This window comes from Stegodyphus dumicola, chromosome 12 (assembly GCF_044657685.1).
Source record: "Stegodyphus dumicola isolate Sdum_Otavi_A_Nest chromosome 12, ASM4465768v1".
Lineage (NCBI taxonomy): Eukaryota > Metazoa > Arthropoda > Arachnida > Araneae > Eresidae > Stegodyphus > Stegodyphus dumicola.
This window is the reverse complement of record NC_140779.1, coordinates 62,498,594-62,519,952: the sequence shown is the minus strand read 5'-3', so window position 1 is coordinate 62,519,952 and position 21,359 is coordinate 62,498,594. Positions and strand designations below refer to the sequence as shown.

Below are 21,359 nucleotides of genomic sequence, written 5' to 3'. Positions count from 1 at the left end.
ATCCATATTCAAACTATGCATTGGAAAAGAATCAACCAATTTGCCAAAAACCAAATCCAAAACAAACTAGCAGTGTTTGGGTTTCTTAACATTGGAACACTTTAGACATTTATTAGTCAGAGAGGAGTTTTCATTATGCTTTGAAAATATACTTGAAGTTTCCAAAAGTTAATATTCTCTGTATAAAACTTCTCATTTATCTTTACATATACGTGTGTAAATGCCAGTGTGCTTGTTTTGTTTGCTTGAATAAGTTTTCTCGTACATAGATTCTTAAAACTGAATCAACAAGCGTTTTAAAATAAATTCACAATCAAGTATTCTTTCACATTTATAATATTCTGTTATTTTCAAGAAAGAAAAAAATTTATTAAGTGTTATCATCACAATAATACATTTCACTGAGTGTAATACTCGTGTATAAGAAAAGAGACTCTGATGAGACCTACTCTTTCGTATTCAATTGCTAATATTAAAAAAAAAAAAAAAAAAAAAAAAAAAAAAAAAAATTGTTTGGACATTGCTACACGAGTTATTTCTTAAAATGAAGTGTGTTGATAGTTATGCTGTTATGAAAACAAAAGATAATAATGATTCACCAGGTTGATGTTAGTGCCAAAGGGAAATTAAGAATTGGTGCCCTTCACGTGTTTGATTATGCAAAAATATCAAATGTGAAAGTGTAAAGTATTAAAAAAAAAGAAAGTCTGCTGGTGAACTTAGAGATCTGGATTTTAGGTCACCTCCTCACCACGCACCTGTATTTATAGCATAATTAAAGATTTGCATGTGCTACCGTGATATATAAATTCAATACTCTTTCTTCCATGAAAAACATGTCATGCGTTATTGAGGTATTTAGAGTTATTCCTTTCCTCCCACTTTTGATTAGATGCAGAACATTCCCTCTTCCAAACTTTTGTCTTATGTTTTTCATGTTTTCTTCCCTATTCACCGAATTTCTATTGATAATCTCCCTTCCCCCCAAAAAATTCTACTGATTTCATTCCTGAAATCTCCTTCCAAAAAAGAATCATGGAATTAAAAACAAGTGCAGAAATCATTAGTTGTATTGTGTTTTTTTAAATGATTTAATAAAATATGGAAAATTTCAATAAGAAAAATAATAAACATTATCTAAAAAGTATGATATAAGAATAAACATAGCACATAAAAGGGAAAAATGGCATTTAGCATAAAAGAAAATTTTGCCTTTGGAATATGCAGGTTACATGAATTCAGTAAGAGTCCGCAGCCCAACTGGGGTAGTGACTCTGAGTGCCATACTGAAGGGCCCGGGTTGAAATCCTGGTGAAAGCATGGTAAATGTATAATGTCTCTGTGGCATATGGGTACTCTAAATATGCAGTGAGCTGAAAGTCTATTCGAGAGCTTGGTGGTATAGGAGGAGGGGTAGGAGAGCCGCAGACCTATATCCTCTCACAAAATTTGGGACGGAACTGAGCTAAAGTTGGGCTATCATTTATATAGTGTTTAAGGCTTGCCAATGACAGGTGCATTTGACACCTTGCCACAATGAATGCTGCGAGTTTATACTAGTCTTTGTTAGGCAAATGAGATTGGCAGGAACAACAAAAACATAGTCCAAATGATGGGTGAGTCCGTTTTTGCCATTTATTGCATCATTTTGTTCTAACCCGTAAGCACCCAACAAGTTGAATATGACATCTAGTGCCTATGTTAATGAAATTATAAGAATGTTTTACTGTGAAATGTTCATATCAGGCAGCTTGCAAATCAAGCATTTATGTCTGTTTCAGCAGTCAGAAAAAAATAATAGCTGTGTCCATGACATTTTTCTCTGTTTTGCCAAATCACAAAAATCCATTGTAGTACAAAGAACAGCAACTATGATTAGGCAAAAATTATAGTTGCACTAATGATGAATATAAAAGCAATTATCACTAGGAAAGAAACCAAACCAAATCAATGCTAAGGAAATATACCAAAACAAAAAAGTGCCAGTCATGTTTGTTTAGCAGAAAAGAACTTATTTAACTGAAAGCTAATTTGTGATAGTGAAAGTAAGCTGTTTAAATTGATATTAAGTCATTAGTGCTCAAGAAGGTAATCTGTTTAAACAAATGCCTTTTTTGTTAGGGCTGAAGCATTAAAAAAGAAAAGAGCTGCTACAACTCAGCAGAATGTTCCTTCACCATCTGCTGTTTCACCTCCAAGTCTGTCCAGTCTGAATATCTCTGAAAAGTCTAATCAGAATCAGGTATTAGTAAATAAAAGAGCTAGTTCTCCTATACCTCTGCAACAAGTATCTGGGAAGGGAACCTACAGTAAAGAAGAAATAGCTGTCTTACAGTAATATGTTTATTTATTTTTAAATGGCATTTTTAATTGCTAATTTAATTAAAAATTAAATAAAAGTCAATGTTGAAAAATCTAATAATATATCATGACCCTTAAAAAGTTCAGTTTTTTTCTTACATCTGAAGTCGTAGAAATGCAAAAGTAGTTTTGTTACTTTGTAATTATTCAACTCCCACCAAAATGTCCCAAACACATTGGAGAGCATTTACTAACAAATGGCAACTGATTTTTCACCAAGTTAATGCACTAGTGACAAGAGCCGTTTTCAAAATGGCATTGCACTTTGAATTCCTTAAAAGATCATTCAATTAGTAAAATTTAAAAAGCAAGAAACTTTGGTAATAAAACTATTACTTTTTTGAGAGGAATTCAATAATTTTTTGTGCTATTGTTCTTCTCATTTATAAGCGATTTCTTTTCACTAAAAAAAAAGAATCAAAGAATTGCTTAATTTTGGTATTACACTCAACTAGGCGCTGTGCATCGGCTAACAATAAATAAGAAAAATAGCTGTTGCTAATGAAATATGGTTATCTTCAAACCAGTTTCCAACTCACATTCTAACTTTCAAATTGCATATCAGTAAAATTCAGTTATTTAAAAAGTACAACTTCATTAAATGTAAATTTTTGCATTCTCTATTATTGGACAAAACACCATATGTTTGCAAAAAATGCAATGCTTTTTTTTTTTTTTTTCATCAGCTGGCAAAGTTCACAATCCCATTACGATTCATTAGGAAAAAACACATTTGATGCAAAATGAAACTCTCATCAGAAAAGTGGCAGGTGAATTTCAAAAATGCAAATTCGCTTACCAGACATATGCTACATGCATGCCTTAATTGCTATATAAATACATTTTGACAACATGGTAGATTGTCAGCTAACTATTTTACTAGTTATATATTGCTTTTACCAATGAATACTTTTTCGTGACTTTTCATTGGAGATACAAGTAATCAGAAAGGGCTGAGTTTTTAGTTTCACTTCAGTGATCAAATAAGTTTAAATTCTCAGGTAATCTAAATTAAAATAAATTTAATTATTTATTTATTACTATAAAATCATCGAAATAAATGCAATAATGCTAATCAACAATTTAATGGAGTGGTATCTTCTGATATTTTAGATGAAATGTAATAACTAAATATATAAATTTTGATTTTGAAATATCGGAGACTTTTGTGCATATTTGGCTAAAAATGTTATTGAGTTATTTCAATTATTTAGAAATTTCTTGAACTCTGAAAAGAATATTGCTAAAGTATTTGTTAATTTGAGTGCCAAGTTATATGGCATAATTTTTTGTGACATGCTTTTTTAATATATTTTATTGTTATTGGTAATATTTATTTATTTATTTTTGTTAGAGTTACATCTATTGTCAATGGCAGAGAATATGTGCCTTTCATGCCTATTGATTTAAAAGAACGATTTGCATATCCATTGCCATTCTCTGACAGAGATGGTAAACTTACATTAAGTCCAAAACAGAAAGCTGTCTTTAAAGCCTGGGTTCGTCCAGAGGATTTTACATCAAGACCTGTTGTTATTGAACTAATAGATTGTTTCAGCTTAAGACAGGTTTGTTCTTACAATATATTTTCATGCAATTTTGTGCTGTTTTATTTATCAAATGCATTGTTGTTGTTGTTTCTCTTCTGCAGACAATAGTATCCGATTGTTCATTTGTTGCTTCATTAGCTGTAAGTGCCCTTTATGAGAAAAGATTCAAGAAGAAAATAATTACTAGGTAAATTTTGATTATTGCAATGCCTTTGCTGCTTTTACAGATGCTTGAATCTTTTTATTACTTTTATTCAATTCTTTTTTTAAAGGAAATTGGATAACATTTAAAATTTTACTATCTGATTTCCTCTAGCTAACTTACAACTAAATAAACTAAATTTTTAGATTTTATTTTAAGATAATTTTCATGAAATAGTTACTAGAAAACTAGAGTTTTCAACTAATTGGCTTTGATATAACTCAGCTTTTCCTTTCATAATATTTCAAGTTTTAATTTCTTTTGTATTTAATGTAATTTTTTAAACCGGGCTTCATTTGTGTAGTAAGTCCTGGAGAATTGAAGAATTCTACCTTGAAAATTATTATATTATTTGAAATTTTTTTTGAAGAAATTCATATGGATTATCAAAAATCATATTTATTTGTCTTCTTTCTTTCTTGGAAACATGAGGGTTATATAACAAGGAAATTCTTTACAGTAATTCGTTTGCTTAAATAAATAAAAACATTTTCAGAACCCATATTGCACTCGGTCAGTAATTTTATGGGCAGTGATTGATAAATACATAGTGTCAGTGCAGTGTGGGTTCCTGTCTTCCAGTGTATTACACAGTTGTTGCAGTGTTACTTGCCTTCTGTTCTTAATGTGTGTATCAACTACAGTAATTTTTCTGTTTACTAGTGTCGGACTCAAAACTTATGCTATCAACACATTTCCCAGTTGAAATATATTTTCCCACTGAAGCCCAGCATGTTTTGATATCTGTTTCTTGCCAAAGTCAGTGAAGTATCTTGTGTGTCTAAAACTGAACTGCTGTTTACTATGCACATTTGGACAAACGTGTATTACAGTAGTTAGCTTTTCTATACTGTACTGTGCTTCATGACTCTTTCAATCAGAATAACTGTCACAGTTACTCATCAGATGTCCTCATTCTCCTATTTCGATTGTGTTCTTTTCACTATGCCTTCTTTGCCATTTCCTTAAACTAACTGTTATGGTATGAGGTGACTTGTGTAATTATCATAAAATGTTCTCAAGATGTTATAAATCATTAGTGTTTATACTGGGTTTAAATGGTAATAAGTACTGTGACTACATATTATTTACTTGAGTATATTAATGACACAGGTACATTTTATTTTCATTTATTATTACTTGGATATTCTATTTTCTAGAAGTCAATTGATAATGCGTACCCTAAAATGTTGCTGGGTAATCATGGTTGTTTTCACTATATTGTTAATATCTTGCTGATTCAATTGTAATTGATATCAGTATGTCAATTTCATTGTTTTCCTGAGTACCAGAATTAATCTTAATCAATTTAATTAGTTTTGGATAAGTAGAATAGGCAAAGAGACTTAAAGACTAGAATTAAAACAATCATCAGTATTATCAAGCATTATGCATTAACCTCTTTTTATCATAAGAGGTGTTTATTCAGCTTCTTGTAGATTGCTTCAATGCAATATTCCTTTTTAAAGGAGGTGAAAAGCCTCTCTTGGAAGTCTTTTGGTTTTCATTTGTTCTATGTGTGATTGATTACCTTGTATTTTTGTATAAATTGATGCTTCCATTTAAATGTTAGGTATTTTATTTTTGCATGTCTAATTTTTCATAAAATGTTAATTTGTATATGAGTGCAACCCCTTTAATTCTGCAGCCTCATTTATTTATACTTTCAGCTCTGAAGCTGCAATTCTGATCTGCAAATTAAAGTATTAATATAACTAGTAATACAATGATGTTAAAAATTTTGGTAGTTTTGTTTTGTGTATGTAAAAATAATTTTCAGTTACAAGAATAGTTTACAGATGGCATACACACAAAAGATACTTTTTCATTATGCATGCGCACATATGTACATGCTGTACTTTTCTGTTACACGTACATATCCCAAAATGCTTGACAGGTGCAATATGTAATGTATATCTTTTAGTTGTAGAACTTTTAAACTGATAAAAGAGGCTTAACAAATCATAAATTTTTAAACAGTGCTTTAAGGTATATTAAAAGCAATTGGGTTTTTATCTGAATCTATTTCATAATTGTATGTAATATGCTATTGAGATATTAAAGTAAGTGGTATTCTAAGTATGTTTGACTGAAGTTTTGTTCAATTATTGAAATTTAATCCTAAGACGTCTTAATTTTATAAGGTTTAAAATAATATTTATTGAACTGGCTGTAATTAAATTTTCTTAATTGATGAAACATTTATGATCTTATGTGGCAAATTATCACATTTGATCTCTAGAAATTGCCATTTGTTGAAATTTAATCCTAAGACTTCTTAATTTTATAAGGTTTAAAAGAATATTTATTGAACTTGCTGTAATTAAATTTTCTTAATTGATGAAACATTTATGATCTTATGTGGCAAATTATCACATTTGATCTCTAGAAATTGCCATTTGTTGAAATTGCCAATTCTCTTGTAATAAAATATTTTTGCTTAAGATCTCCAAATTGCAAAATGTATCCAACATCATACTTATTTTTTTTTTCATTTATATTTTTATTTTAGCATCATATATCCTCAAAATAGAGCTGGTGATCCTGTGTATAACCCTTGTGGAAAATATATGATTAAAATGCATTTCAATGGTGTTCAAAGAAAGGTAAAGATCTGTGCAAATTAACATAAAAAAAGGTAATTGAAAGATTGTCTATAGATATATATGTGTATATGTTGTAAGAATGGTATATAATATCTTCTAGGTAATCATTGATGATTTTTTGCCTATGGGTGTTCATGGGGATCTCCTTTGTTCATATTCAAGTAATCGTAATGAGCTGTGGATATCACTTTTAGAGAAGGCTTATATGAAAGTAATGGGTGGTTACGATTTTCCAGGCTCAAATTCAGTAAGCATGTTTTCTTTTTATTCAAATTATAAAACAGTATACATAGACCTAAGTTAAAATCACAGTAACAACCTTGTATTTAGCGTACATATATTGAAATAATTGATTTTAAGGGCAGCTAAAGGTCCCTTCTTATCAGGAGAACGAAATTAATAGAAAGGGGAAAAAAGAAGAAAAATAAACGACTGGCAAAAGTGTCTCAGAAACATGTGGTCGTTATCAGCACTGCACGTGGTTGTAACCAGATTTTGAATCAGAGTTACACTGGCCGCCTACTTTTACTGAGCCAGACTATCTGATCAAACATATAACACATAGACTAAAACGCAAAAAAAAATCAGCGAAGTCAAAAAATAGGGAGCGAGGGCAACTGCTCCTTCACGCACCAAGTCTGAACCTCAAATGAACCATTCGAGGTTATTTATTATTTAGCTCTGTGTTAAATTTTAAATTGCTTTCATTTCAGTCACTAAAAATAAATCCTGATATTAAGAACCAACTTTCAAATATGTTATCAGAGCTCGTATTCATTTTGCTAAATTTTGTTAAATTTTAAATTGCTTTCATTTCAGTCACTAAAAATTAATCCTGATATTAAGAACCAACTTTCAAATATGTCATCAGAGCTCTATTGGTTTTATAAGCCATATTTGAAAGTTTATTCATAAAGTAATTGATAGTAGGAAATTAGTACCTACACTGGTGTGCAAAACTTGAGTAACAGGTATTCTTTTTGCCATAACTCAACAAGAAATCATCTGAGAGACATGAAATTCAGAAATGAGAGACAGCATTTTGTATTTAAATGATGATGAAAGCATAGTTGACCAAAAATGAATACGATTTATACAATATGGAATCAAATAAAAAAAAGGGCTTTTTGAACTCACAGTATCATTACAAATGATTGTCTGTACAAGAGGAAGAACAACAAGCGGATGTTCCTTAGTATGGGATATACCCTCCCCTTACTGCAGTGGTTGCTTCGCACTGTCTCTCCATACTCAGCACCAGATTGTCCAACACATCTTGAGGTAAGAGTGCCCATTCCTCAATCAGCCTCTGTTTCAGTTGTTGGGTGTTCCCTGGAGGACGTAATCGTGCTGCAAGGCATCTATCTGTTTGGTATAAAATGCAATGAGTTATGAGAGATAATGCCGTTGGTTTCAAAATAAAACTAACTAAGTTAGGCCACACAAATATTTCATTATTTACATAATGTACAAAGTTACAAGTTAAGTGCTCCATTAGCACAGACAAAGTGGAATGAGCGAACGCACCATAGGTCCACTGCGTACATTCTTCAACAACCAACTCAACTAAATTTGGCTCCTCTCACAAGAGCGCGCTAATCCTAGAGGGCGTTATATTAAACAGAACATTCCGGCCCCCATTGAAACAAGTTTCAATAATGCCATAAAAGTTTTACAATCAAATTCAAATTTAGACATACATATGAAATACAAAATGAAATGCAATTTAACACAAATTATTTCAATTACAATTAAATTCAGTATCATATAATAAGAAATAAGAAATTCAGTATCATAAAATAAAAATGTCACACATAAAAATTACACTTGCACTAAATGAGTAATGTAATAATATCCATTCATAATATGGAAGTTTTATATTTGATAGTTGTCTGGTATGGGCAAAATACTTAATTTTGTGACAGGCCTTTTAAGGAGACCCTTTCCGTGCGTACACTAACTACTCTAACTCTTTTATCCAATCCGGGTATAACTTCTTCAACTCGACCTAAAATCCAGTGACAAATAGGCAAATTGTCTTCCCTCATGAGCACCATAGTTCCTGATTTAACGTTATCTTTTTTAAATTGCCATTTCGTTCGTTCTTGAAGTTGTGATAAATAATCCCGTTGCCACCTTTTCCAAATATTTTGAGTCATTTTGGTGACTCTTTCGCATCTGGACAATCTGTTGTCAAACTTAATTATAATTTCTGGTTCTACAGGGGCTGTTATAGAACGGCCAATTAAAAAATGTCCAGGCATTAATGCATTAAAATCCCTTGCATCTGAAGAGAGAGGAGAAATTGGTCTGGAGTTTAATATTCCCTCTATTTGTGTTGCTAAAGTTAAAAATTCTTCCATAGTTAATTTTGAATTCCCAACTTTTTTTTTTTTTTTTTTTTTTTAAATACGTTTTGAACGATTTAACACCCGCCTCCCAAAGCCCACCAAAATGCGGTACTCTAGGAGGTATAAATTTCCACTCAATCTCCTCTGACAACAAATAGTCGGATAATCCTTGTTCTGGTGCTGTGGCTAATTTAAACAGCTTGCTTAATTCATTTCGAGCTCCACGAAAATTTGTAGCACCATCGCTAAATATAATTGAGCTTTTCCCTCTTCTAGCAAAAAATCTCTTTAGGGTAACAATTAATGCTTCCGAAGATAAGTCTGAGACATTCCTAAGTGAATTGCTTTTGTAGCAAGGCACACAAATACTGCAACATACATTTTTTGAAAAACTCCTTTTCTTTGTTTGTTTGCCTTTATAAAAAACGGACCACAAAAATCGAGTCTACATTTGTTAAAGGTTGATTCAACTGACACTCATTCAGCAGGCACATCACTTATTATCTGATTTATTGGTACAGGTCTGTGTTTGAAACACTGTATGCATTCATGTACTATTTTTCTAGCAAGATTCCTGCCGCTGATGGGCCAAAATTTTTGTCTAACAGTACTCAATAGAGCTTCTGCAAATATTTCAGATGATAATAGTACCTAATCAAATAAGTCAACCTATGTCTAGCTGGCAAAATGATTGGATATTTACAATCATAATTTACCTGAGATTGTGCAAGTCTGCTACCGATGCGTAAGACTCCATCATTATCGATGAATGGATTTAACGATTTAAGCTTGGTCCTACAAGATACCTGGCTATCCCTCTTAAGTGACTCAATATCAGAATAAAAATCACCCTTTTGCACTTCCTTAATCAATGTTAACTTTGCCTTTTTCCATTTGTCTAAGGATATAGGCCCTGAAACCCTTTCCTTATTCCTAATGATTCTGAAGAACCTAAAAATAAAACAACAAATTTTGATTAATTTCATATAATTATTTGTTCGATTTAAGAGAGAGGCTAAACTAGAATTATTTTCTAATATTGCAAAATTAGAGTCTGATCAACATTTCAGTTCCTTGACATAGTCATTATCAGTGGTAGGCTCAAGAGGTTGTTTTGGATAATGCATGTCCTCACGGAGAAGGTCTGGTCCATTCCACCAGATATCAAACATAAGAATGTTGTTTGCATCCAGTCCACGCGATATGACATCAGCTGGGTTACATTCAGATGGCACATATTTCCATTGGTCTGACCCCGTAAGCTCTTGTATTAAAGCGACTCTGTTACTCACGGAAATTTTTAGTAAGTGTGGTGATTTTCTAATCTAAGCAAGAGAAATCGTAGAATCAGACCAAAGAATTACTTTTTCTACTTTAACATTCAACGAAGATATCACTTTATCCATCAATCTGGATAATAAAAGGCAACCTGACAGTTCCAATCTAGGAATTGATTTGGTTTTTATAGGTGTAACTCGTGACTTGCTACACAAAAGTCGAACGATTGGCAATCTCGAAACTGGTGAAGCTTGAACATAGATTGCAGCTCTGTATGCCGAAGAGGATGCATCTGCAAATCCATGGAGCACTATGTGATCTTCCTGGAATACAAATCTAGGGATCTTAAGATTACTTAGTTCAGAGAGTGTGAATACGAAATTAATCCACTCCTTGGCCATAGAATCTGGCAATGTGTCATTCCAATCGAGTTTAGCAAGCCAGAGCTTTTGCATGAATATTTTGGCCTTTGTGACCACTGGCCCAATTAAACCAAGTGGATCGAACATTTTCAAAATTATGACTGAACATCTCGTTTACTATAACTGTTAGAGTGAGTAATAGCCATTGTAAACAAAAAAGTCAATCTGAGGATTCCATAGGATGGCAAGAGTTTTTACGGACAAAGATTCTTGTTGCTCTTCAAAAGTGTATTCTGAATCAGCGGTAATCTTATTTTCAGACACAACCAGATCTGGATGATTTGCATGCCATTTATGCAATTCCATTTTACCTCATTTCAACAAATCTATTAATCGGGATTATAGAATTCTAGCCTTTTCGAGTGATGATTCTCCATAAAGTATGTCGTCTACATAGAAGTCAGTAAGAGCGACGAACGATGCTAGAGGTAAGTTTTGGCTTTCATCTATAGCTAACTGTTTAAGAGCTCGAGTTGCTAGATAGGGAGCGTTTGATGTCCCATACGTTACTGTGTTGAGCTTATAAGTTTGCACTAGTGCATCAACACTGTCTTTCCATAGAATTCTGAGCAAGTCTCTTTGTGGAGGATGGACTAGAATCTGTCGATACATTTTTTGTGCATCTGCTGTGAAGGCGTAGCGATGTTTTCTAAATCTAACCATTATAGAAAATAATTCCTGCTGCGAAATTCTTCCTTTCAACAAAATATCCTTTAATGACATCCCGATGTCGCGGCAGTTGAGGTGTTAAAAACTTAAACGTGTACAGTCAAAAGTCGTTAATATAGACTCGTCGGGACTTCGGCAATACCGGATTATTGATCATCAGTTTAAATCTGGTAAGATGGCATGCAGAAATTATAAAATTAAAAATATGAAACCGTAATTTATGAAATATAGAACAATTATGATCTAAAGCGTATCAAAATTTACAAAAAAAAAAAAAAAAGCTTAATATTTATTTGTTTACTTTATTAAACATTTCTTTCAATGTAAGTTGTTTAAGTTGCTTCATTTTTTTATGTGATAATACATTCTCTTTAATTCTATGAACAGATATAATTTCTTGTTTAGTTACAAAGTTCCGCTGTTCAAGTCCTATAATTGCTGTGTCGAGAATATTGACTAATTTTTCAATTGAAATTTTTTCGTTTTCAATAGCCTCTGTCACTTTCTTCGCTATCAGAAGCGAATTATAATGACGAGGAATTTGATTTAAATCATATCAAAACGGAGTACATCGAGATGAAATACTACATTTAGTAAGGAATTATAAGCCAAATAAAATAAAAACATCTGCCCTGAAGATAAGGATAGTGCTGACAGATCAACTTCCAATTCATTGCACGCTGTGGCGTTAAAGATAAACAAACGATATGCCTTTATCCATTTTTTGCAGCAATTCCAGTTTTTGTTTAATGGACTTCGAAACATGCTTTCGCTTTGTAAATCCTTTACATATTAGTAGATAAATATATATTAGAAATTCTATTTGACAAAATCGAAAGTTCAAGCTTACTTTTATAAAATTGCTCTAACAGTCTGCAAAAAATAATAAGCTAAATCCAATTCGAAGATTAAGGAACAACACAATCTGCAACATTAACTGAATTAGATAATTTTAGCCTAGCTTATACTGTCCGTTATACATTAAACATGCATTAGTAAACGTATTTTGTGCTTGCGCACACACGTATTCGCAGCCGTAAAGGTCTTACGCGCATGCGTCAATGAGATGAAGAGACGAGAGAAAGTTTGTAGCTTTGAGGTCCGGATTATAGATCATTACGGATTATGGGTGTCCGAATTAACGACTTTTGACTGTACTACTTTTGTTTGGTCTGTAAACCCCATTCTGAGGCAGGTAGTATGAATCATTTATGGATTCAGATCCCTCAGCTAGCTCCATATGCTTTAAATCCTTGTATTCTTGCATGGATTCTGAGTACAATCATTGTAAATTTGAGTCCCAACCCAATCGCTGCCAAACCTGATTAAGACTTTTCTTTGCTAAATTTCTAGACTCGCCCAAAAATTCAGAGTCCCTCATGGGCATGCATACGACGTACTGACCTTCCGAGGTTTGATAATGAGTTTCATTAAAATGTTTTTCGCAATATTTATCTTCAGGACTAAGTGCTGAATCCAGAAAATTAATATTTTCTACCTCCCAGAATTTTTGCAATGTTTCTTCAATTTTTTCATTTTGCGTAACTGACCACAGTATTGTGATTCAAGTGGTGAATTATGCACAATACCACTAACTACGAATCCAAAAACCGTTTCCTGGAACAATAAGTCTTTTGTCGCGTTGCGAACTTGACCCGATTTTAATAAGTCAAAGAAACACTCTGCATGCAATAATAAATCAATTTCCTCAGGTGTGTTAAATCTGTAATCAGTTAAGGAAATATCTCTGGGAATGTCAATAAATATTTTCAATAGGTATGGGGGTAAGGGGAGTCATTTCTGTAATTTTGGGAACAATAAAAAAATCAAGTTCTCTAGAGAATGTTTTCTCCTTATTGGCAATTGAAGTCCTCAATTTATAATTTAAAATAATATCAGTTCCATTTAATCCTGAAATCGGAGCAAAAACCTTTGTTTTTTAAATCCCTAATTGTTTTGCAAAATGAGCAGTTAATCTGTGAGCAACTGTCAAGAAGAGCCTTTCCTTTGATAAATGTCCCTTTTGAAGATTTCATCATAACAATCATAGATGGCAAGATAGCACTTTTATTGGTAGCTAATAAACAATTTGAAAGACTCATCGCCTTCCCATTAGACGCCGAAGGAATATCCTTCCTGCCAGCTGTCTTCTGCTCTATTGTCTGTGGATATTTATTTGAAACAGAATCCGAATTCGATGACTCGTCCTTATGAAGCAATGTATGATGTTTTAAATGGCAAATATTGCAAAAATGATTCGATCGGCGTTGCGACGCAATGTGCTTTTTTCGCAAACAGTTCAGACATAAGTTATTTCGTTTTACTAGCATAAATCTTTCGCCAAAATTCATATCAAGGAATTTACTACATTTATAAAGAGAATGTGACGAATTACATTTAACACAATTTCTTTTCGAATTATTTGAATGAACAAGAAGGTTTTTTGTTTTATTTCATTCATTTGTTTTGATTTGATTGTGTTTTTTTGGATACTTTCCAAAATTGACTTCTTTTTTCTAAGAATGTCATCAAGTTATCGAAATTAGGAACATCTGAAGCGTTTACCGATAATTCGAATTGTTTTCGAGTTTCCTTGTCTATTTTGTCTCAAATGACAAGAGTAATTAAAATATTAGAGAATTTGTTTCGTTCGAAACCCAAATTATTTAAAGCTCTAATGTTTTTATTCACAGCATCTACTAGACGCCTTAATTCTTTTGATGATTCATGAATAATTTTTTCGAATTCGAAAATACCTTTAATGTGAATATTAACAAGAATTCTCTTGTTTTCAAAGCGATTTGCTAAAGCCCTAAATAATGATTAAAAAGTATCTTCCTTGCATCTGTTAATTGAGTATTCGAGGTAACAATATTGTTAAATTCAATTTTAAACATGCTCCATTCTTCATACTTTCCGCTAAATTGCAGAAGTAGAATTTCAGGTAACTTTATTTTACAACTACTCTTTGCGATATCAACTTTATTAATACTAGCAACATTATCAATTAACATTTGATTGAAACTTACCTCTAGATCGTTGATTCTTGCTTCTAGATCTAATAATTCCTCTTCTAATTCAAAAGTAGCATACTTTTCAGGCACAGCAATATAATATTCCGATCGAAGTGTATCCAATGCAACAGACATCTTTTCCAAGACCTTGAGCTTGCCATCTATTTTGATTTTAGTCCATGTGCTGGAACTATCCCCCGAGATTTTTCTTCAAAGACGGAAACAGATGGAAGTCGCTTGGTGCGAGATCAGGACTGTATGGCGGATGGTGTAGGCGCTCCCAACCAAGAATTGCAATATGGTTTTGCGTTGCCGTTGCCGAATGTGGTCTGGCATTGTCATCCAACAGCAGAACACCAGATGTGAGAAGACCAGGCCGCTTTTTCCGAATCGCCTTTTTCAATTTCAACACGATGTCGCAGTAGCGCGTAGCATTGATGGTTCCAGCCTCAAAAAAGTCCAGCAACAAAACTCCTTGGGCATCCCAGAAAACTGTGAGGAGCTCTTTACCTGCAGAGGGAATTGTCTTGAACTTCTTTCGGACAGGTGATGACGAATGTTTCCACTCCATAGATGTGGCCTTCGATTCTGGCGTGAAATGGTAGACCCACGTTTCATCCCCCGTCACAATCCGAAACAGAAAGTCATTGCCATCTTCATGGTAACGCACAAGATGTTCCAGGCTGACCCCATACGTTGTTCCTTGTGTGTCGAGGTCAATTGTCGGGGCACCCATCGTGCTGACACTTTTCTGTATCGAAGAATGTCGTGGATGATGTTTTGAGCTCGCTCATGTGAGATTCCAAGTTCTTTCGCTACTTCATCGATGGTGATACGCCGGTTCGCTCTAATAATGTCATCCACCTTCATGACATTTGCATCTGTAGTGGCCGTGCGCGTCCATCCAGCTCTCGGTATGTCCTCCACTTGCTGACCTCCATCACAGAATGTGCAACACCATCTCCACACCATTTGCTTCGACATCACACCTGGCCCATAGACTTCCACGAGGCGGTTATGAATTTCTGTTCCTGATACTCCACGTGCCCATTCATAGCGGATAACCGCTCTCACTTCCTCCTTTGACCTCGAATTCAAAATGCGCCTTCTCTCCATACCTACTGGGGCTCAAATGAGAGGCTGGTCTCTGCTTTGCACAGGCACTGCAACAGCGACATCTGCTTGATTTGCAGCGATCTCTACCCAATGGTGTATTGGTGACTTGCACGTTTTCCTGCTGTGCCGCCAACACAGCAGGAAAACGTTAGCTGTTCAACGCTTCTTCCATATGCAAAGCCCTGATTTTTTCCTGGATGGCTTTTTGAAGCTTATCAAGCGATATGACAAATGTCTCAATGTACTTGGTACCTATGTGGAAAAAAAAAGGTATGTCATATCTTTAATGTCTCATTCTATTTTTTGACTTTCATACACAACTCTGACCACAGTCGATAGGGGAAACTTATTTTTCAACTTACCTATGTATATTTGGCTAAGAAACTCCTAAGTTTGAGTGGATTCATTACAATAAAATTATTTTAAACTGTTTATCCACTTTTTCAGAAAGGTTTTCAGGTTGAGGTTTGTGTTACAAGAGAGCAAAGTGTAAAATACATCATACAGCCAGATGATTGTGATTGCAATTTGATTTTTTACTTAACTATTCAATTCTCTAAAATATTACTAGTAATTCTTAATGAAAGTTTATGGGGAAGAATTTTTAAAAAAGAGTGGCCCAAATCCTGTGTTGGATAAATATAAATAATTAACCTTGTAGCACTCATGCTCTGTGACTCAAGCAACTTTAAATTTTGTACTACAGTCAAAAGTCGTTAATTCGGACACCCATAATTCGGAATGATCTATAATCCGGACCTCAAAACTAAAAACTTTCTGCGCATGCGCCGCGTTGACACATGCGCATAGGCGTTTACGCGTGCGCGTAAGACCTTTTACGACTGCGCATATGAGTGTGCACAAGTGCAGAATACGTTTTCGCGTGCGCATTGTATGTATAATGGACGTATAAGCTAAAATTATCTAATTATCTATTTCAGTTAATGTTGATGATTGCGTTGTTCCTTAATTTTCGAATTGGATCCGGCTTATTATTTTTTGCAGACTGTAAGAGCAATTTTATAAAAGTAAGCTTAAACTTTCGATTATATCAAATAGAATTTCCGATATATATTTGTTAATATGTAAAGGATCTAAAGCGAAAGTATGTTTTGAAATCCGAAATCTGTTTATCAATTTCACGCTGCTCGGCAGGGGGAACACCGCAGCGGGGGCGTGTAATGAATTGGAAGTTGATCTGTCAGCACTATCCTTATCTTCAGGGCAGATGTTTTTATTTTATTTGGCTTATAATTCCTTACCAAATTAGTATTTCATCTCGATGTGCTCCGTCTTTGATATGATTTAAAACAAGTTCCTCGTCATTATAATTCGCTTCCGATAGCGAAGAAAGTGACAGAGGTTAGTGAAAACGAAAAAATTTCGATTGACAAATTAGTCGGTGTTCTCGGCACAGCAATTATAGGACTTGAACAGCGGAACTTTGTAACTGAACAAGAAATTATGTCTGTTTAATAGAATTAAAGAGAAAGTATTATCACATGAAACGAAGCAAAACTTAAACAACTTACATTGAAAGAAATGTTTAATAAAGTGAACAAATAAATATTAAGCTTTTTCTTTTAGCAAATTTTGATACCCTTTAGATCATATTGTTCTTTATTTCATAAATTACGGTTTCATATTTTTAATTTTAGAATTTCTGCATGCCATCTTACGAGATTTAAACTGATGATCTATAATCCGGAAAAATTGATAATCCGGAATCGCCGAAGTCCCGACGAGTCCGGATTAACGACTTTTGACTGTACTGATAACTACTGCATTTCTGTCTGTTAGAAGCAAACAAGTATCATAAAATTTAATATCAGTAAGTTTTCTTGCAATTCCAGTGTTAAGAATGAAAATTCCATTTTTCATTCATCTTAGTGTAACAGCTATTCCACAATAGAAGTGGCACTGATTTTTTTTCTTTTTTTTTCTTTTTTCCTAATGAAAGCTTTAGATTTTACTTTAGAAAGTCTTATAATAAACTTATTAAATTTTTCAGAATATTGATCTCCATGCTTTGACAGGATGGATACCAGATAGAATTTCAATTGATTTATCTGATCCAACATTTGCTAAAGATAAAATTTTCAAAACAATGGTGGATAAGCACAATAAAGGGCATGTTTTAATTACTGTTGCCACTGGAGAATTAAGCAGTTCTGAAGCAGATAGGGCAGGGTTAGTGCCGACACATGCTTATGCTCTTCTTGATGTGAAGGAAGTGTTGGTAAATATGAAAAGTTCTTTTTATTATTGATATATATGTAATTGAAGGTCAATAAATATCATCTTCTTCTTTCATTTTTTCATATTGTTTTATTCAAATATTTTATGCAAGACTGATTACATTTTATATATATTTAAGTGTATGAAAAATTAGAAGCAAATCTACTCAATAACAAAGAAGTGTGTGTATTTTAATGAAAGATTTTAAAATTTTCACTTCATTTATGTGTAAAGTTAAGCATATGGAATTATCTTTGTTTATTCTAAATAATTTATGTATGTGTTTTTCCATATTTTTAGTTAATATTGTGTGTAAGTAATGCACTTTCTTATGTACTTTTGTAAAGCTATAATTCCGGCTACTTCTATTAATAATAATCAACGAAAAGTTTAATTGAATTTTAATTGTAAATAAACTGCCACAAAAATGTATTTAGTTTTAATTTTATTAAATTTTTTATTATCCTTTTTTTTATTTATTTTTTAATTGTATTTAAATATTTAAAATCATTACATTCAAAATACTTTATTTTATCTACACTGAATTATTAATTAACCATGCTAATTTAAAATATAAATAATCATAAATTTACCTTGTAAAATAATAATTTATGGACCCCAGAAAATCTGCTCTTGGGAAATTTTGAATGACATAACATTTTTTAGATATTAAATATACAAAAATATTCTGCTTTTTTTCTGAAAAAGTCTAATAACTTTGTGGATAATATTTCAAACAGTATGGCAAATAATGCCCAAAATTACGATGTCATTAAATTTGCACCCAATTTTTAAAGCCATGTAGTCTGATAATCTATTCTGCATATTCTGATGTGTTATGACCACTTCTGCTGTTTTGTCTTCTTCTACGAACTTCTCTTAAATCTGCAGCAATCTGGCAACCAACCAGTTCTCACACCGAAAAAGGGATTGAATTGTTGGCTTCAAAGCCATAAGCGTGTGGCCATGAGATGCAGTATTCAGCTTCTTACTAACAGGCAGTATTTTGATCTTTCACCAAGGTTACCAGTGCAGAGAGTAGCACAAGTGCCATCCTGACTATGAGATAATGTTTCAAAACAGAGCAGTAACTATTGAACTGAACAAGGTTCTCTCTAAGTCAATGGATGAAGAATATCTTGGATTGATAAAAAAAAAACTCGCAGCCTTGATTGTTTTTGTCTTTCTCAAGTCATACTTCTATATTGGTATTTGAACATTGTATCCTTGAACATCTGAAATAACTTCAACAAGGTCTGATGTGTTACCTCATTATCACCCAAAGCTACCTAGTTTTCACTCTCAGAGATCACTTTCCTAAGCCTTAACTAAGCGTTAGGCTCTTAACTTCATTCCGTGGTTCAGCAGTGACATTCACTGCATCTGAAACCATGAATTCCGTACCTAATGTTGCAACTTTTTCCTCGGGTATTAGAGAACTTTCTTGTAAGACTATTTTCAATACTAATGTATTATCCATTGATCATGAAATTGTTACCAAGCAGCATGATTTAACACTTATGGATAAGAGAGATATACCTGCACACTCATAATATCTACACTTTTATTTGCTGTAACCTTGACAGATTCCCCACGAGCCACCTTTTGTTTTTATGAACGAGGATGTAAATTAGCTATTATTGCCATATTTTTATGGAATTGTTCTATCATAAATACAATACAATAGCTAAATATGGCTACCAAAAACAATAATAGATTGAAGTGTTACCTGCAGAAAGTTTGCACTCATATCGTTCTAAACTGGTAAAATCGGAGACCTAACGAAATGATATCAATCAATGAAAGTGTTCAGAAACAAAGAAGGTCAGGCATCATTTCCTTCAGGACAATTATCGTAACTTTCGTGGGATTTCTGCCCACTTTTATGATTTGATGGTAGCCAACTTTTGTGGTTGACAGGATAATACATAAGTATTGTATTTTCTTTGAGACAATCTACAACCTAGATAATATGCAGATAAGTATATAGGAACTCATTATAGTTGAATTATGTTTAACTGTATCTGTTGCTTCTTATTTCTACTATACATTTAACGTTAACATCTTAAATTCTTCCTTCTTCAACAAACATTTGCCCTAAATGTTGAAATGTATGTGTATAATATCATCGTGATATTCACAGGGGAAAAGATTGTGCCTTTTGAAAAACCCATGGAGTCATTTAAGATGGAAAGGACGGTTTTCTGAACATGATACGAAAAACTGGACTCCAGAGTTAAAGGAAGCCTTAAGATATGATCCACGAAATGCTCAAATGTTTGATAATGGTAACTATTCTTTTTGTTTTTTTTTTCTTCAAATAGTGTGAGGCAAATCAGTATCTATAATTGAAGCTGTATTATACTTATATTGGATTTCTAGATTAAGGTTATTTCTCAGTATGCAATAAAATCTTTTAAATGTATGTGTGTTGACAGCAAAATGTATTTTCTATGTATTTATTTTTATTATTTTTAATACATAATTTTTAGTTAATTTCATTTACATATTAAAATCTTTATAATTTTTTAGGCGTGTTTTGGATTGACTATGACTCTCTATTGCATTTCTTCAGTGTAATTTATTTGAACTGGAATCCTGAAATGTTCAAGTATACCTATTGTCTTCATCAGTAAGATTTGATTGATCTCATTTATTATTTTCATCCTTTATTTGTATGGAAACTGTAGTATGAAAGTCCTTCTGTTTCTTTCAGTTATCTTGACTGCTGCTGATTTATTTCTTCCAATAAATGTTTGATATGATAGAATTAAAAGTATTATTTCTTAAAATAATTTTGATCCAGATTTTAGTATTTGCACCTAGATCTTTTTTGCTTATACAGTAAAGTCCGAAATTCAGATGTCCAATGTACAAAATGATCTAATATCTGGAAGCAATTTTTTAATACAAAATCTAGGAAATAGGAATATAATACTAGAAAAAAAAATTTTAAAAAAAAAAAAAAAGGTGTGCCGTAAAAAAATGATTTTTCTATCAACTGGCTAAGATTCCTGTATGTCACTTTAATAATAATATGAAGAGTTGTGTGTAAGTAAGTGACTATAGTAAGATGTGTTATATCAATATGATCTACTTAGCACTTTATTTGTTACTCAGTCACTTGATTACAAGTTGTTGCATTACTTCATAGGGGATATCGTCTGGAACTTGAATATCACACTCTATTAGATTCCTCTGCCCATTTTTGTCTTTGACAGCTTCTCGACACTTATTTAATTACTTTATTCTTGTACTTAATTTGCATCTTCATACCTAATTTACTTTAGTTAACATTTAATTTTTTTAACAACTCATTTTTTTTGGGCCATTCCTTCTAAAATGTATGGTCCTAAGAGAGTCCTTGCTCTCCCCACCAGTACTTGAATTGCTTGTATTGTACATTCTCCCCATGGCCATTCCTGTTACTCCTGGTATTTACATGACTACATGCCTTCTACTTTTCATTCGCCTAACCTTCTGAACAGAAGTCCATAATTTAAGCTTCGACCGCCGAACATGTACGCCATTGCAGAGCACACTGCGGAAAAT

The 21,359-nt window shown here is 32.8% G+C and overlaps 1 protein-coding gene across 2 annotated transcripts in view; it reads left to right on the top strand.

The window, feature by feature from the left end:
- Window positions 1–21,359, top strand: part of LOC118201398 (calpain-7-like) — an 88,394-nt gene that overhangs the window by 27,970 nt on the left and 39,065 nt on the right. The window contains exons 5-12 of one of the 2 annotated variants that reach the window (XM_085827768.1): window positions 2,122–2,334; window positions 3,716–3,929; window positions 4,013–4,098; window positions 6,626–6,719; window positions 6,820–6,966; window positions 17,581–17,808; window positions 19,951–20,095; window positions 20,340–20,439. In XM_085827768.1, coding sequence (XP_085683894.1) covers window positions 2,122–2,334; window positions 3,716–3,929; window positions 4,013–4,098; window positions 6,626–6,719; window positions 6,820–6,966; window positions 17,581–17,808; window positions 19,951–20,095; window positions 20,340–20,439 — 1,227 coding nt within the window. The remainder of the gene's footprint in view (window positions 1–2,121; window positions 2,335–3,715; window positions 3,930–4,012; window positions 4,099–6,625; window positions 6,720–6,819; window positions 6,967–17,580; window positions 17,809–19,950; window positions 20,096–20,339; window positions 20,440–21,359) is intronic. The other variant, XM_085827769.1, reaches the window with a different exon arrangement.